Source organism: Ursus arctos, unplaced genomic scaffold (genome assembly GCF_023065955.2).
Source record: "Ursus arctos isolate Adak ecotype North America unplaced genomic scaffold, UrsArc2.0 scaffold_10, whole genome shotgun sequence".
NCBI lineage: Eukaryota > Metazoa > Chordata > Mammalia > Carnivora > Ursidae > Ursus > Ursus arctos.
In genome coordinates this window covers 54,491,506-54,510,801 of record NW_026622764.1, presented here as the reverse complement: position 1 = coordinate 54,510,801, position 19,296 = coordinate 54,491,506, and the positions used below count along the sequence as shown (strand labels likewise).

Sequence of the window (19,296 nt, the reverse complement as noted above, 5' to 3'; positions counted from 1 at the left end):
TCTCTGTTATTCAGACTGGGTAACTTCTATCACTTCACTGTCACCTCCATTCTGCTGTTGAGCCCCTCCACCAGGCTTTTTGTTTGGGATAACGTGTTTTTCAGCCCTTTACTTTGGTTGGGTTCTTCTTTATGTCTTCTATTTCTTTGCTAAGATTCTCTATTTCTTTGCTGACGTGCTCTACTGTTCTCTCTGTTTCAACCACGTTTGTAATTGCTTGTTGGACCATTGTGATCACGATGCTTTAAAATCTTTGTCAGGTAATCCCAACATCTCCGCCATATTACTGCCTCATCTGTTGACCGTCTTTTTGCATTCAATTTGAGATCTTCTGGTTCTTGGTAGGATGAGTTATTTTCTGTTGAAACCTGGATATTTGCCTATTAGATGTTATGAGACTCTGGATCCTATTTGAACCTCCAGTTTTAACTGGCTTTTTTGGACACTGCTCTGAGTTACTACCCTGTTACTGCTGGGTGAATGCAGAAGTCTATGCTTCCCACGAGGCCTCAGACTTGGTGGAGGGAGGATCTTACTGCTGGATGAGGGTGGAAATCCAGGCTCCTGTGTGGTCTCCACTGACGCCTCGGGAGGAGATGGGCTTGTTCCCAGCTAGCATGGATGAAACTCCTGTCTGCTCCCTTGGTCTTCTCTGATACCATCCAGCAGGGGTGGAAGTCTAGCCTGCTCCATCTTTGCTCGTATGGATAAGGGTGGAGCCACAGTACTTTTCGATGTTTAGCTGGAGCAGAGCATTTATTGTCTAAAAGTTTTTGTCTTGTTAGGTTGCTCCTTTCCTGGTACTTTCACTGAAATAAGCAAGCTTTTGGGTGGCCTTTTAAAAGAAATTGTGCCCATTAGCATTTCTAGGTTTCCAACTACTCTAGCTCCAAGTATGAGATATATGAGGTAAAAAACAAAACCCACAGAACTCACCACTGTGTCATTTCTAGTCCCAAGGGGCCCTAGCCAGTTTGCTGTCTTCTCTCTACCTTTCAGAGTGTTCTTATGTTTATTTTATATATAATGTCCAGGGTTTTTACTTGTACTTAGTGACGGAAATAGGGAAAAGTAGGTATGTTCGATCTTCTCAAAAGTAGAAGTAGAGAAATTAACTTTTTAAACTTCAAATACAAATTCCTATTTTATAACAGTGGTTCCTGTTAAACGGATAACAGCCCAAGAAAGAATGACTTAGAGATCTGGAATAAATGAAGCACTAGAAAACCAGTGCATAAAACAGTGTCGCATAATTCGCTTTCAGAACGGTCCTTTGTGTAGACACCTACTTTTCTTCTCCACATTCTTTCAGTTCCTTATTTTACATCGTAAATGAAAACGTAAACAACAAACATAACCCACACTTTAAGATAAAATTGTGTCACTCTTTGAGAGGCATATCTCAGCTTCTGACCTTATGTTCTCCTACCTCTGGAAGTTCACCGCCCAAATTTATAGCACATGCAAATACTCAAGGCCAATGACAGTGGTCTGACTCTCACTCTGTGACTGGAGAGCCAACCACAGTGACTTAAAGTGGTGGTAAAAGGTTTTTGTGTTTTTAATTCTTCCCTCCTGACAACCTGCTAAACAATATATAAAGTATCATCTGCAAAAACAAAGATGTGGACCTACCTTAATTTAATTTAATTTAATTTAATTTAATTTAATTTATGGGATTCATTTCTCATTTGCAGAACTCATTGCCATCTGAAATTATATGTTTATTTGTTTCTTTCTCATTTATTATCTCCTCTCATAGACTATAGACTTCGTAAGAGCAGGGACCTTTATGTTGTCTCCTATATCCATCTCCTAGAATATTGCCTGGCACACAGTAGCAGTCAATAACCACCTGCTAGTGAAGGGAGAAGATGTACCTTAAATCTATCCCCTCTAGACTTTCTTACACTCTTCTGGTTCATGGCTATGGTACTTCTCTTTGAATATAAAGAACTTATGAAGCAATTTATGATGTGCTGACTTTAATAACTAATACCAATGTGTTCTCTGGCAACTGACCCATGCACTGCTATCTGATCTTTCATATATTCATGTATGAGCTCTCGAGCTAGAAGCTGTGTGGGAACAGAAACACAAGGAATAAGACTGCCTTGTGCGCTGCCACCAACAAGCTTAAAATCTTCATGGCACTTAGCACAAGGCTTCATTCTGGGTAGGAACTCAAACGCTTTGCTTACAAAGTTCTGACCAGTTGGGATACAAAGTAGGGTAATGATAAACATTTTTAAATTAATGAATGGAATATTATTACTAAGTAAAAGAATGACAGTGTATTATTTTAAAGCACATCTGAATTGAAACAATACTAGGCTTTATCCATATGTATTTCTACTTCCATTATCTCATATATTCCTCACAAAACCCTACTAAGATGGGAAGTATTTTTTTAATACATGAAAAAACCTGAAATCAGGGATGTTATGTGGCTTGCCCAATACCAGTCAGAAGGTGACCTGGTAAATTTGAAATGAGGCCTTTTTGCAGTACATCAAAGTCTATTTTCCAAATGTACAGAATGCTGCCTCAATTCTGAAAATGAGTATTTGGTGACAGACTATTTCTGGGTGAAAATGGGTATTCGATGATGGGCTGTTTCTGGGTGAAAATGGGTATTCGGTGATGGACTATTTCTGGGTGAAAATGGGTATTCGATGATGGGCTGTTTCTGGGTGAAAATGGGTATTCGGTGATGGACTATTTCTGGGTGAAAATGGGTATTCGGTGATGGACTGTTTCTGGGTGAAAATGGGTATTCGGTGATGGACTGTTTCTGGGTGAAAATGGGTATTCGGTGATGGACTGTTTCTGGGTGAAAATGGGTATTCGGTGATGGACTGTTTCTGGGTGAAAATGGGTATTCGGTGATGGACTGTTTCTGGGTGAAAATGGGTATTCGGTGATGGGCTGTTTTGGGGGTACCTCACGGAGTTGTTCCACCAGTTCCTTCTCCTCTCTCATCTGTTCCATTTTCCTCCGAATTGTAAATTGTGGGTCTATAGATTCCAAATTTCTCTGAGGTCTTAGAAACACTGTAATAAAAAGGAAAAAAAAAGTCTTTATTGAGTGCCTCCCACAGATCACCGTATAAGACTACTCGTATGGAAGTTAAATAGTTCACCCCAAATAATGCACTTACCACTCACAGAAACAAATTCTGACTTCACACGGAAAGCTCAATTTGAATATTCTTAAGATCATATTTTAAATTGTACTGAGTTATGCAGACTAACAACAGTTGTATTTTTGGTGATAATAGACTGAATCCAGGGAAGGGTGTGGGTCATCCTTGGAACCATGCCAGGCCACAGCTCTGACACATGTCCCCTCTCTCCTGTTCCCGCTGCTTTCGTCCTAAGTGCTCATTATACTTGGGGTTTTACGATCCTTTCATAAATTCAGATAATTATATTCAAAGAAGAGGACTCTAGAACTGCTTTACATATTACAAATGAGGACAGGTTAATATTTCTGTTGGCCAAAATTTGTTATCAGCCTGAATTAAGAACTAAGTGATGATACACAGGATTGCGTATTAAGTGTGGAGTGGAAAAATTCTGCCTTCTATCATATCACTGACACCACATCCAAAAAGTTAGTTCTTTAGAGATGAGCATAGACTCCTTTTAGAAAAGCTGGCAAGATTAGAGGCAGTTTAAGAGATCATCCTTGGCTTCACGTCTTTAAAATTACGACCATCAAGAAAGGCAGCGAGCCTCAGGCTCCAGAGAAAATGAATGTCTAAGCCTCTGAAGGATAACATGTCATAAAGACTCATAAAGAAGGTACACAGTGTTCTACATATGGCAGGGGATTCTAGCAAGGATTTTAATCACTTTTTATTATGATACAAAGCCCAGGGCAGATTTAAACTTGAATTTTTTTCTTCCTTGAGATTTTTATCCCTTTGAGACTGTCGACTTCCCATGTACACAGGAGGGAGCAAAGTGCTGGCATGAGCTGTATTTGCTCCCCTTGTTCCACTGACCTTCAAACTACATGTGTGTTTAGGCGGCAAGGTGGGCTAGGGGAGCCCTCCAGGAAATTCTGGGCAGGGAACTTCGGTTTTAAAAACCACTACCACGGGGAAGGCTGCACTGGTGCTGCAATTCCAGTAATTTCAATCACCATAATTGTAATAATGTAAACAACAAGGTCATGCAATGTTTATTCTATTCTGACAAACATTTCCTACAGGCCACTTTAAAAGCTACTTCAATATACTAATTTTTAAAACTTAAATATGGTTTACAGATACACTTAGAATAGAAAAACCTGAGTCCACTCCCTGTAATCAATTATCCCGTGCTCACCCAACTATGTCGTTTTAATCTCAGTGTGTACCTTTGGACCAAACCACCTCAATAAATGACTTGCACTGGGGCGCCTGGGTGACTCAGTCAGTTAAGCATCCGACTCTTGGTTTTGGGTCAGGTCTTAATCTCAGGGTCCTGAGACTGAGCCCCACATCAGGCTCCATGCTCAGTGTGAGTCTGCTTTAGGTTCTCTCCCTCTCTCTCTCCCACTCATGCATGCACTCTCTCTCTCAAATTAATTAATTAATTAAAAATGACTTGCATTATGTTTCTCACATCTCAGTATTGTCTAAGTCAGCTGTAGGGTATTTGAATCAGCATTCTGATGCTCTGTGGAAGACTAGAAAGCTGTCGTAATAAACCCTTGATTTACAGTCAATGGAGAAAGAGGGTAGTCTACTAGACATAACACCTTCTGGAACCTCAGGGAGGGGGTCAGCCTGGGGCCCGGGCCTCTGCTTCAAGCCATCCAGGGAGGTCACCAGCAAAAAGAGCTAAAGACATGTCACCAAAGGGCTGTCATCAAGACCCACAGAAACCAAACCCACAGGAAGTGAGACCGATTATTTAAAAAATCAAGGCAAGCCCAGCAAAGGAAGTAGGGTAGCGTAGCCCAGCAGGCAGAGATGAGCAGTTCGCAGAGCAAAGAATGAGGAGAACGTGGACAAACTAGGAAGCAGGGAAGAAACTGGAAATGCGTTAAGCTTGCCTTTGCATCCTATCAAGACCAATGAAAACATCTACCCATTTACCATAACATCCAGAAGAAATATATATTGGAATGTAAAATTTTAGAAATAATCCATGCCCCCAAAGAAAAGAAGTCAGCCAAACAAACCAAAAAAGTCAAGGAGTGTGAGCAGAGTTGAAGAGTATACACACTAGCCAGCAAGGGGCACCCCAACATCGTTTAAACAAAGCTAATGTTTTCTTTGGAGGTTTGATTTCCCTTTGCCTTTTTTCTAGGGGGCAATCTTATCTAATACAGCATGCTTAATATTTTCAATATGTTTTTATTGGCAGATTTCTCTCTGAATACGAAACTATCAGGAAGCTGAATTAACCATGAGCTTTAGTTTAACAGCACACAATTGAAGTATCTACACCTTGTTAGAGCCCTATGTGAGATAAGATAATACAGTGGTGTCTGGGTTTTAATGTCCCAGCATCATTTTTCATCTTAAATTCCCGTGCATCTTAAAAATACAAAATGCATGCTTGCGTATTTGCTCTACGAATGTTAAGCAATCACAAAGTGTTAAAACACATCTGAACTATGTTTTTTTAAATGAATACTTCAAATGTACCTAAAATTATGGGAAACCATGACTGTAATACTGCTGGTTTTCTAAATGGATTAATTACTGTGGAATATATGAAAAATTAAAACAAACTCTTCAGGCTAATAATAAATCTACAGAGCACATATGTGCTTGCTTATTTTGCGAGGTCTATTATGACAGAATCATTTTAATGGGACCATGATGGTAGCTCCGATTCTATTACCTATGGTTTTTTTTCTTTTCTTTCAAGTCATATTTAAATAATACATGCAGTGACCAGCCGGAACCAGAGCTTCGGGAAATGATCTACAGGAGAATGATCGTTTTTTCCTTAATTTCATATCACTAAATTTTAAGAATTTCCTTACTTAATTCAGGGGGGATAAAGTTTAACTCGAGGCTACAAGACAATATTAAGAAGAGCTTCACTGTTGGTACCTGTTTTTCAAATCAAATGCCACCCTATTTAAGTGTAAGTAAGAAGAAAAAAAAAGAGGGGGAAGAGAGCAGAGTGAGGGTGTAGAGGACTGTGTGTGTGTGTGTGTGTGTGTGTGCATGTGTGTACATGTGTGTAGGAAGAGACAAAGAAGTGGGTGGTTTAAGGGTGATTTAAGATGCAGGAGAAATTAGTCCTGCTTAACGGTTTAATTACCATGTATCTAATAAAGAACATTCAAAGAATGGAAAAGATGATTTGCCCTATTTGTAATTTCTTTAGCAGAAGAGACAACTCTCTAGGCAAAGCCCCTGCAAGGAACGATGAATACATTCATGCAGAATGCCAAATTCATCTTTACAGGTACAGATCAAATTCCACGGATTCTTCCATTATCTCTGCTACTTCCTTCACTTTTCTCCTCACCCTCATCCCTGACCTGGGAGTGGTCTGTTCATCAACGTACAGAATTCTTTATCAGTGTCTCTCTCATGGCACTCATCACTTTCTCTCTTACAGTCTAGATCTGTTCCTCTCCATTATGACTCTTTAAGAGTTTATGTCTGTTTCCAATTTGTATGTCTCCTACTGCCCCACAAAGCAGTTTGATGGATGAAAAAATGAAACAAGTGTTTCCAAAATTCCCTCATCCAGAGATCAGTCTATTTGGAGAGCATCTTTGCAGAGATTATCCTACCTGATAATCAGGCACCTCAATTTTTCCTGTCACGAAAAATCTACTAAAGCTTGGTTTCCAGGTCTGAACTCATTAGACTCTGAAATAAAAGTTCTATAAAAGTAGGTATCTTGTTTGTCTTTTTCAGAGTTATAGCCATAACAACGAACATCATGCCTAGCACAGAGTAGACAACAGACATTGAAGAATGTGTGCAAGAAACCATTTCTCTATTTAAGAGTATCTTTTTAAAAAGATTTATTTATTTTAGAGACAGAGAGTGGGGAGGGGGCAGAGGGGATAGGGAGAGAGAATCCTCAAGCAGACTCCTTGCTGAGCACAGAGCCCAACACAGGGTTCAATCGCAGGACCCTAAGATCATGATCTGAGCAGAAATCAAGAGCTAGCCACTCAACCAACTGGGCCACCTAGGCACCCCAAGAATATCTTTGGTTAAACTAAGAAAGCCCACTGCTCTAAAAATTGCCTGAAATGCTTATTTAATTATGTGAAATGCACTTTTGGTATAGAATTCATCAGTCTATATTATTAACCTTTATTACCTAAATTTAACTCAATGAGAGATTTCTTCTCCATGGACGTATGGGGTTTTGAAATTCAGCTCTCAGATTGTCCTTGGAAGTTAGGAACCTGCACTGGGTGTGATGTTTAAGACAGACAAACTCAAGGGCAGCAAAATAAAATGGCTTTGAAAAACCAGCAGGGGCTCTAGATCCTGGCTAATGTGAATTAGAAGTCTGATTAATGCATTCATTTATTCCCTTCTGGTGCCCCAAAATGAATTAGATACGTCCTCTCTGCCCTCAAAATACTCATTATTTCCTCTCTATAATTTTGGGCAATTTATGCTAACCTAGTGGATTTCACCTACTTGAATAGAACACAAAGATCAGTAAAAAAGTAATCAATGTGCAGAGTCTATGTGACACCAAATAAATTAGCACCTCTGAGTGTGGAGCGAGGCAGCTACAGTCTTAAAAACACTCAGATGATTCTAGGGCTAAGAATTACTGAAACGCCTCTCATGGCCTATTTCCTCATTTTTGTATGGGGAAAAGAATACCTAGAAGTGCAAGCTTATTGTAAAAACTTAGAAAATGTCTGTAATTGAGCCAAGATGGATATGTCCATTCATTCATTCTCCAGTGATAATTCAACAGCCAATTTTAAGTAAGTATAAATTAGCACCCACAAACTAATTGCAAATGAAAAAGGGACAATGATTCAAAAGAAGATAGGAATATTACTCAGCTATCAGAAAGAACGAGTTCTCAACATTTGCTGCAACATGGACGGCACTGGAGGAGATAATGCTAAGTGAAATAAGTCAAGCAGAGAAAGACAATTATCATATGATTTCTCTCATCTATGGAACGTAAGAACTAGGAAGATCGGTAGGGGAAGAAAGAGATAAAGAAAGGGGGGGTAATCAGAAGGGGGAATGAAGCATGAGAGACTATGGACTCTGGGAAACAAACTGAGGGCTTCAGAGGGGAGGGGGGTGGGGGAATGGGATAGACCGGTGATGGGTAGTAAGGAGGGCACGTATTGCATGGTGCACTGGGTGTTATATGCAACTAATGAACCATCGAACTTTACATCGGAAACCGGGTATGTACTGTATGGTGACTAACATAATATAATAAAAAAAATTTTAAAAAAAGATATATCATATAAACTCCTAAGAAAGCTGGAAATTTGGGCACAATTTAAATTTTAGTCTATATTAATTTAATATACTAAATTTAATAATTAAAATATTAAAATTAATTTAATAACCAAAAAAGAATAAAATAATTGCATATTATATCAGAAATATTTCATGTGTTATTTGAAAATTTAAGTATAATTATATACATCATACTAAATATAATAAAACTAGGTTCAAATATTAAAAAAAAAAAGATGATAGGAACAAAAAAAGAAGAAGAAGAAAGGAACAGTTTTCACTTCCCAGTGAAGGGGCGAAGGGGAAAGGCAGGAAAGAGGCAGAGTGGTAATAGGGCACAAGAGCAAAGGAAAGAGAAGTTGTTCCTAAGTTAAGAACCAGTCGAAGTGAATTGCCCCACCCAGCGCCAGAAGTGCCCACTCAGCCCTGCACACACCCTCCCGCCCTCCCATCCATCTCAAGGGGCAGAACTCTGGGGACTGTGGGAATTCAAACTTCCAAGAAATCTTCTAGCCAGTTTGCCATTTTTTATTTCTTTGAAGAAAGAGTTTTAGAAAAAGATGGGGGATTGAAAATGAGACATATTTGGAATGAAATACTGAAAAGAATTTAAATTAAGGGGAATTTTAATATAAAGCAAGACAGTGAACAAGGTCTAAAAATGCCAACTTTACCAAAAACTAATAAAATATAAATGAAAGACAAACTGCATTACACACTGGGTTGAGTCGGGAGTAAGATGCCATTTCTTTACAAAGGTTGAGATAGGTGCAGACAACGGATACCAGGAATAGGGGGAAACAAACTGATTACGGCTTGGAAATGCCAAGAATGGCCCCTGAACTGGATCTACTATGTAAGAGGAATGAGTAAGAACAACAGAAAATCGCAGGCTGTACTTCTCCTGCAAGATTAATTTGTATGCTTGTGAATACGCAGAGTGTAGCTTCGTTAATATAAAAAATGCTTTGGAAAATATATTGAAATCACAAGGCCAAGTTAGCACAAAGAATGAAGAAGCATGTGAAAAGTCAGATCTGGGAACCTGCACAAATATTGGTAAAGAATAGTTCTGCATTCTAGACAAACTGCAGGTAGGGATAAATGACAACCGCCCATTACCTGATGTGACTGATGGAACCACATGAATATCGAAAGTGATTCCTTTATTATGATTGTGGTACGGCCTGATAGCTACACGTGAATCCTGGAATTTGCACTCGTACAAAAAATACCAAGTAAAGAGTGCAAGGTTATTTTCTTTTCAGAGAGATTTCTACAATTATTAATTTCTATGGAAATCTTAGGAATTTTATTAAAAAGAAGGCAGTCTGGCTTATAGCTTGTACCGAGAGTCCTCAAGAAACAGCTGCAGAATGAGGATGGAAATGGTGCAGAGTTAGGACTCTGGGTGGCCTCGCCTCCATTGCTACGCAGCAGCATGACCTCACCTTTTTTTAGTTGGCACATCATGAGATAGTTGGCATGTCTATATAGATAGAAATTCTACTGCTACATAACATGACTATATCTTTCCCAGCTTACACCAAAAAAAGGTCCTTTGGTTTCAGATATCACTACTAAGGAAATACCAAATCACACATAAATCTTTCATTTTAGGCTTGATTTCCTTTAAACAACAGCAGAACCATAAATAGCCATGCTTTCTGAAAAACAAAAATGCCTCTCCCCCTCTTTTTTATTTTTGAGTAATGGAACCGTTTCTCAAGAAAGTTTCCACTGAGCCCTCTTCAACCTCCAGAATTTAAAATAGGGATGGTATAAGGAGGGACTTCTGTTTCATTGCTGTTATCGTTGAAGCGTAATTATTTTCAGTTAAAAAAATTTTGAAATCTATGAAATAATAAAACTCCTTTTACAACTAACCTGCCAAAATATACATGTATCCTTCTTTACAAGGAAATTGGAAAACTTTTTAAATTGAATTTTGACCAGAAATCACAGCAAATGTTTTAAATATATTTTTTCTATATAACATACTTCAATTAAAAAATAACTATGATCAGAAAATTTATTTTCCTATTGTGTTTGCATCTTGGCTATACCTCATATCTCACTTCTCTTACTTATAAATCATGCTGTTTCATTTAAAATTGCTTTTGTTACTTTGTACCTCAGAGTAAAATAAATGGAGATTCTGATCTATGTGGCATGTGGGTCTAGATAACTATATTTTGTTTTCATTTTTTAGGCTATTTAAAATATTTAATGGCACAAAATTAAAAGATATTCATAATAATCCAATTAGCTGTCTTCAATGTTTTATTGGCACATTTGATTTTCAGGCCAATTTGAATATTATATAGGTGAACGGACACTCAAAAAGGTACCAAAAGTTAAAATTTGCAAATAACAAAAAAAGGAGAAGGCAAGTGATTTCTCTTCATTTTCAGAAATTTCTCGACGTTAACATTATTTTCAGTGCACCACTCAGGGATCAGCCGAGGCATTAATTACCTTAAAAATCTCATACAGTTAAGCATAGATAATAAAAGATCAAACTCCAAACGCACTTTGGTGCAGATGCAGGAGCAAGCAGAGACACTCCAAATGTGCAACCCCCAATTTTTGTAAACAAGCAAACAAACGAAAAACAAAACAACAAAAAAAAACAAAGACAAAAACAAAAATACCCAAACAAACCCAAGCGGAAAAGGTAGAGAAAGAAATTATTGCAAAGTCCTCCCGAAATTCAGAATTTTCAAGTTAATTAAATGTAGTTCTACAAATTGCTAGAGAACCATCCCCATGCACTTTTCTGGACTTTACTTTCCCGCTTTACTCATTGGTTCTTAGAGCCGGCATGCAGGTGAAGATACTCTATCCTCAGCTGAACAGATATGAACGTTCAGTCTATTCATTGGCTTATTAATGAGCACATTGAAGAATAGGTACAAGGCCACCTACCATTGTCACTGTCTCCTTCAGATGGAACACTGTAGCTAGAGCTGTCCCATGTTTGTGCCTGTGTAAGTTTGTTGAAGGAGATAGGAGGAAGAGTGAGGGCTGGGTCTGCAGGAGAGCAAGAGAGCCGGTCCGCGTACAGTTGGACAAGGACCAGGAAAAACCAAAGGGGCGGCAGCATTTCACAAATGGCATAAGGTTTGTATGGAAATGAAGCGAATTTCATATTATGGGATTTAAATTCAAATGTACAATATAGGGGAAGAATGAAAGATGGCGCATGAAATAAAAAGAATGATAAAAACTGAGTGTTAGTACTTATCAATCATATACTTTGCATGCAGTTAATATCGTTAATCTTAACAGTTCTGCAAGCCCACAGACTCAGAGTCCTAATGAATCATGTCACCAGAAAGGAAGAGTACCCACAGATAACACAGATACAAAGCAGAAGACCTACCAGACACTTTTTCAAAAACCTTCTAAATAACTAACAATCATAGCAAATACAATTCACACAAAAAAATGTGGTTACGTAGACAAAGCTTAATATGTGTAAATATATCCATTATTTAGAAATGAGACTATTACAGAATCAGTGTTTACCATGTGTCTTTTTTTTCCCAAGGCAATGTAAAATTTCTCTTTAAAGGCTACTGGCATGCTTTATTGATAGCTATAGGTAGCCAACTCTGCTCAACCCTGGGCACGCACACCTCTCAATACTGTCTTTGGTACTGATCAGTAGAAAAACAATTTTTGATACTAGCAGAGTCTCTTTAACAACAAACCTAATTCACCAATAGATGTCAATCAATTTCAAGCACTTCTGAGTTAGGAATGAATATTTGAGTATCTATAGTTGTCTCTCTTTGGAGGAAAACACAGAAGAGAAAAAAAATTTCTTTTGAAGAAAACTATCAGCCTACTTAAGAAACTACGTTCTTATTCTAACTTGCTGATTTGAGTAGTCTGTTTTTATTTATAACACAGAAATCACATAAATCCATATACTTCACTTAAAAAGAAAAATTAATTGGCTTTTAAAAGTTCCAAAGCTAATAAAGTAGAATTTCTTCTTAAATCATATGATCCATAATTAAGATTGCTGTATATATTATTTTTTGGAAAATGTGAAAAATACATACTGTAATATGTTTAAATTACTAAGTACAATGAAAAAAAATCCCCAATATATAACACAATTTTATAAAATTCCAACACGCCACTCGATGTTCCTAAAGATAAATCAGCATTATTTACAGCAACCAAACTCCACAAAGCTTTCAACAACTAGAACAACTTCCACAGTGGTTAGTCAGCATTATAGAAGGGCTGGAAGCTTGGAGAGGAAATTATCTTTGTTTTCTGCTATTCAAAATAAATACCCCATTTCTTTTTCACCACTACAATGAATTTGACATGGTTGAATAGTACAAGTACCATATTGATAAGCTGAATTTGGATGCCATAAAAAAGAGAAAAAAAATCATTGAGACAATTTTACAACTAAATCATAAAGATGCACGTTCAAAAGAATATTGTTCTTTGGAGATGCATTCAACTTTTGATTGCCCAATTATATTTGTAAAATTCCTTAAAACTACTTGTAAAGATTAGAAGCAAGTCTGTAGCCCAGTGAGGTCCTGAATGTACAGAGATGACTCTCCTGCCAGGCCATCACTGAAGGCACAGAGGAGATGTACCCACTGATCATCTCTCCCAGCACACACCTGAGACCCCAGGGAAATGGAAGCCCAGCCCAGCTCTGACTGCATGTGCTCAGTGCCATAAATGAGGAGGCCAGTCATTTGAGCCTTATTTCACACACAACTTGGCTTTCCATAAAACACCTACTAACTTTTGCCACGCCTAGCATTTTCTCAAATAGCGCTGCCTTATAGCCATCCAGAACGCCAGGAAACCATTACACCTGGCTACATGTTACCCATCAATCAACGTGCTCCCAAAACAAAAAGTTTCCTTCATAAAGGAATTATATTTGGTTTTTTATAGGTACCTGTTTACAAAATATACACACGTATAACTTCTGTTTGCCAAAATGCTTTACTGGAAAACCCAAGAACATCTAAGTTCTTTACTAGCTTTTTGCTTAAATGTGTCTGAGTCCTTTCTTAGCACTTACTTAAAAGCATTATAGTCATGAGTGTATGCAAAGATCTGAAAGTATTAAAATAAAAAAGGACCTAAAAGAAGGTAGAGATTGCCAGAACTTTAGTGGAGAAATCAGAAGAACCGAATTGCTCAAAGCATCATCCTTCTTTTTAAAACCCAGAGTTATTTTGCACACTGCTATAATTTACGTCTGTGAATGTGCTAACAATTAATTAAAAGAAAGCAGGTAATATTAAGCAGAAAGGCTCTTTTAAAGAAATGACTCCTGACTACTCATGTGAGCCTTGAAACAATCACCCAGTTGTAGGAGAAAATACCTAACCCTATGAGGTTAGAAAGCCAACAAAGGGTATTTTAGAGAAGTCACCCTGTCAGAGGCTGCTCCTTAGCTCAGCAGCTTACCACGAAGCCCTAGGTAAAAAACTCATTAGAATATTTCTTCCCCACTTACATGCCGCATCACCTTTTCTCTTTGCTCGGATTGAAAAGGAGTTAAGATATCTACTACAAATAACATGGACTTAACAGGTGAATCACTGAAAACAAGGCTCCAAAGTCTGGCCTCCCCAAGCTGCCGCAAAGCTCTGATGTCAGGACTCAGTGTTCACCGAGTGCGTTCACAAGGCTGCTCACGCTAACACATTAAAAAGGCCAAAGACAAACCACTGAGGGTTTAGAAGTGTCAGGACGCTGAGGTTTTAATTTACCTGATCGAGGCTTCAGGCCAAATGGAGCTGTGCTGTTGGAGGTGGGAGAGATTGCAGGCGAGTTCGCTCTCATCTGCAGGATCGGAAGGAAAGGATGCTTTTAAAAACAGACAGTTGGAGCAGAACTACACACGCTTCTCTACACTGCATAGTATTATGGTAACACCACTTCCCTTTTGATTTGCTGCTGTGTGATGAAGCCCTGACTAAAAACACATGAGGACTGATGCATTTTCATATTGTAAGTGGTTTAGGTGGCATCATCAATAGAATGCTGTCCGGGGGGAGAGCCAGTCAATTTTTATTTGCGCAATAAAAAAATTCTCTAACCATGTGACACCGGTGATCCTTTCCGGCTCCAGAATAGATGCGTGCACCTGTACACATACACAGGCCCACATCACGTCCCCCTCACGGGGGCACAGCTGATGAAGAACGGCATGACACGTAAGAGAGGAAAACAGGTCACACTGAACGGAGTCTCATCCACAGGGACACCACGCACTGCATCGTTGATGGATGACAGGACATTCGAAATGCTGCCCTATTGGAGCCATCACTCTGTTTTCTATAAAGATGCTGCCATATTTGGCTTTCAAAATATATCTCATAAAATTAATCTTTCATTATGGATAGGGCAGATAAGACTATGATAGCTAATGAAAGAGACCCCCCCAGAGGATCTGCAATACAATTAACTCATGAATCATGACAGTCTCAGATTACATATTTCTTTCTTTCTTTCTTTCTTTCTTTCTTTCTTTCTTTCTTTCTTTCTTTTTTAAGATTTTATTTATTTATTTGACAGAGAGAGACAGCAAGAGAGGGAACACAAGCAGGGGGAGTGTGAGAGGGAGAAGCAGGCCTCCTGCCGAGCAGGGAGCCCAATGCGGGGCTTGATCCCAGGACCCTGGGATCACGACCTGAGCCGAAGGCAGACGCTTAACAGCTGAGCCACCCAGGTGCCCCAGATTACATATTTCTATAAAAAGTATTCCAATTCAGCCTTCACAAACTACCTTGGCTTACAGTAATCTTCAGGACACGTACCTCATTTGGAGAATACTCGCTCCCATTGCTCTGCAAGGTTAGATCATTTTGCACCTTAAAGAAAAAAATGCATGGTACATTCCATTAGACCATAAAATTATTGAGGCAAGAACGGCCTCCCGCTGACTTCCCTCACATCCCTGGCACCTGGGCACTCCATGAATATACACTGAATTAATTAATTAGTGTGTTAAGTAGCTAAGTAGGTCATACTGACATTTGCTAAAAACATGCAGCTGTACTCACAGAAAGAATACATCTAGAGTATCACACAAACTCAGAAAAGGGATCTCCCAGGGCAAAGAGCTCAGTCCAAAGTACCTGCAAACATAACCTGCCTTACTAGGTTACCGAGCCATGAGCCCACTCCTCATCTGAATCACAGGTTTTTAGAAATGGTCCATGGCAGTATATCCCAAATACACAGAATCTCATTGGGAGCTTTAATTTTTTTTTTAAGATTTTATTTATTTATTTATTTTAGAAAGGAGAGAGAGAGAGAGAGAGAGAGCTTGGTGCCTGTGAGCAGGGGGAGGAGCAGAGGGAGAGGGAGGGGGAGATAGAATCTTGAGCAGATTCCAAGCTGAGCACAGAGTCCTATGGGGGTGGGGCTCCACCTCAGGGGCTCCATGAGATCATGACCTGAGCTGAAACGACGAGTTGGCGGCTTACCCGACTGAGCCACCCAGGCGCCCCTCATCGGGAGCTTTTAATAAATATACACGCCTACTGCTCCAAATCACCTGAGACAATCTTAGGTTACCAATTCGACGCCAGTTTGCTTTGGCAACCAATGAGGAAACTCTAGGTTATTTTACTCAGATCAGCCTTCTTTATATGATCATCAAGGAGCTCACTGATAACCCTAATAAAAAACCTGGTGATAGCGAATATAAACATCCTCATTTATAGTACACCAAATTAGTATAAATTTAAGATGTCTGTTCCTAGTACTACTGTTGAGGAGTGCTATTTAAAAAATACTCCAAACTTCAACAAATCCAAAGGAAAAACATATTTTTAGAATAAAATGTCATTAATTTCGTTACCCAATTAAATGGCTTTGTTAGAAATACTAACAAGTACCTGCAGGTTTGATTCTCTCTGTAAGTAATTCCTTCCTCTAAATTTTCTTGTTGTCCCCCCAACACCTTCCCCACTTTGATATTTATGAAAGAGACTATAATTTGCAATTCTTCCGGAATGGATGCTAGTGCTACCCAAACTTGATACAGACCGTCATCTAAAGCATATTTAAAGCCCGACGATGTGATGTATAAACCCCTTGGCCATCTTGGCCCTACCTAGTGAACAGGGCATCCCCCCTTCCTCAGGGTGTTTGCCTGGCTCACACACTGTGCTGATTCTGCCAGAGCTGCCTGCTGGGACCCATGCAAAGCCAAACGACCCCCAAAATCTAGGTTTACTTACCTCTCCTTAAACTATCTTTTCCCAACTCTCCCAGAGCACCTAAAATACTCAGGATCACAGACCATCTCAAATTCTTTAAATTTTTTCAATATACAAGTCTTCTTCCCTCCACATTTTTTAAAACATCTTATAAGTGAGGACAACTTCCTACCCTTAATAGCCCAGTCCTTGACACCCAAAACAAGACCAAATCCAGCACAAGTACTCAATAAGCACTGGCTAATTGATTCAAGACTTATGCTAAAGTTATTGCTTTCCTCCTGAATGAGACAGAAGAGAAAACATAAAAATAACCAAATCATAAATGAGGACCACATTTAATTTCTGTGTGAACATTAGCCCTGGCCTTGGTAAGCCACTGCTCTCTCTTCCTCCTCCTTGTGACTTCCAGAACCCGCTACGTGATCCTTCCTTTTTAAATCATTGAGATGGGCCTGTCATGGACAGACGATTGCCCTAGAGAAGGAAGACAATGAGTAAGAATTTCTTACACCAAACAGGAGTCCTCATTCAACCAAAAAGAAAAAACTAACTTATATGAAAATAAAACATTATAAATCAGAGATGGAGTGGTCGTATCTTTTTTCTAGAGGACTTGTGTCTTACTGTTTCTCCTGAAATCATGCACCCAGGTAGGCATCTGTTTTATTAGAGTCAAAAATGGGTGGGCAGCAGGACCCCAACCGGTCCTAAAGTACCTCTTCACTGACTGCTTATCGGTTGCAATGGAAAAACAGAACAATAATTACACAGTGGACAAATCAAGTCACACAACAAAAGGGCAATCAAATTAACATCACCAATCAGGCCCATCTAGACACGTGAGATACCCTGAAAAGGACACAAAATCACCTGTGCAGTGTTCCGATCCAGAACACAGAATCTCAATCTAATCATGAGGAAATATGAGGGACTTTCGTCTCACGAAATAAGGGGCACACCATTAAAAAAGAGGAGAGCTATATTCTCCAAAATTTCAAGGTGGTAAAAACCAAAGAAAGGTTACAGAAATGTTCCTGAATAAAGGAAACTATACCTCATAACTAGATGTAATACCTGCCACTACTGGATCTACGTGGGAGGAGAAAAAATACTATGAAGAACAGCATTAGATCAACTGAACAATTTGGAATATGAAGGTAGATTAGATGAAAACAGTTTATCAACGTAAATTTCTGAATTTGGTAACTGAAATGTAGTTATGTAAAATAAAACCTCTACTAGAATACATACAGTGAAATATTTAGGGCAAAAAGGACTATGATATATGGAACCCTCAAATGTTTCAGAAAAAGAACCATGTGTGGAGAAAGAGAAAGAAAAGAAACGATATGATAAATGTGGTAAAACGTTAATAATCGGTAACTCTGGGTAAAAGGATGCAATTTTTGTGACCTTTTGTAGAATCTTTCAGTTTTTCCCCACATTTTTATAAGTTTAAAATTATTTCCAAATAAGCTTAAAAAAAAAAGTGGGTCAACTATAATCAATCAATAATAAAATAGTGGGCCTGCACAGAATCACAAGTAGCCTGTCTCAAAGGACAGCCTGGGAGAATGGGCTGGGGGCAGCCTTCACATAAAAGGACTGGGTGATTCAGTGATGCCTCGACCCGCGAAGACAGGGTGCAATAATTCTGTCTGAGGACCACACCAAGAATAACACTAGAATGGTAGAGTGAGAGTCATAGCTAACATCTAGGTGCCCTGGGTTGTGAGACTGGTCCCAATTTACAGAAAATGAAGGCGAAGTTTCAAGAGGTTGCCCATAGTTAGCAAGTCTTTGAGGTGGGATTAAAACTCAACATCATTCTAAGTCATGGAGCTCCGCAATGAGACCACAGTGGTTCTCTCTCCTCTTATTTAACTTAGCCGGAGACTTAGCCAGTTAATAGAATGAAACAGCTTCACATGCTCAGACACCTAGGGACATAAACTGGTGTGTCCTGAAGCCAGCCATCCCAAACCCACTCACTACGGCAGGATGAATTAGGGTATCACCCAGATGTCACTCCCAAGTCACCAGCTCAAACTTATTTTTATGACTGTTTCTCTGGGACCTTCTAGGCTCATCTCTAGTTTTATGTCAAAACTGCTTTCGACGGCCACCCAAATTCCAACCAGAGTAATTCCACCCTTACTCTGCCCCACATAACCCACCAGGTCTCTGCCAAAGTTCTCCTAACCCTCCCAGCCACTTACCAAATCCTTTGTTCTTGCCTCTCAAGTACTTTCTAGTTTATTTCCACCTGGCCATGCCCCAGTCTTCGCTCTTGGCTCTAAAATCCACACTGAGTGGTCCTACCTCTTTCTGATGCAGCAGGTTCCGCAGCTATCTTGGTTGCTACGGCCTGGCTCAGCAGGACTATCTGACCCCCACAATTCAGAGAACTTAATGGGAAGAGCCAACTCTCATCTTTAATGGAAGATGAAGTAGAATAGGTATGCAGGAAAACTATATAAGGCGAAAGCGTAAAAAATCGGAAAAACAGACCGTGAACAAAATTGAGTATTAGTCCCACTAATGAATGTTCTACCCTACAATCAATCTTTTCTAGACTATGGTAGTCGCTATTCTGCGTCAGAATACTGAACGGAGTTCTGGTTAATCCAAGAGCAGCCTTAC

At 39.1% G+C, this 19,296-nt stretch overlaps 1 protein-coding gene across 3 annotated transcripts in view; it reads right to left on the bottom strand.

Annotated features, from left to right (window-relative positions):
• LRCH1 (leucine rich repeats and calponin homology domain containing 1) overlaps positions 1 to 19,296 on the bottom strand; it is a 191,931-nt gene that overhangs the window by 25,589 nt on the left and 147,046 nt on the right. For 2 of the 3 annotated variants that reach the window (XM_026493283.4, XM_026493286.4), the window contains exons 14-16: positions 15,241 to 15,294; positions 14,191 to 14,263; positions 2,944 to 3,053 (exon numbers count right to left, since the gene is read on the bottom strand). In XM_026493283.4, the coding sequence (XP_026349068.2) occupies positions 2,944 to 3,053; positions 14,191 to 14,263; positions 15,241 to 15,294 (237 nt within the window). Of the gene's footprint in view, positions 1 to 2,943; positions 3,054 to 11,350; positions 11,456 to 14,190; positions 14,264 to 15,240; positions 15,295 to 19,296 lie in introns of all 3 variants that reach the window. The other variant, XM_026493287.4, reaches the window with a different exon arrangement.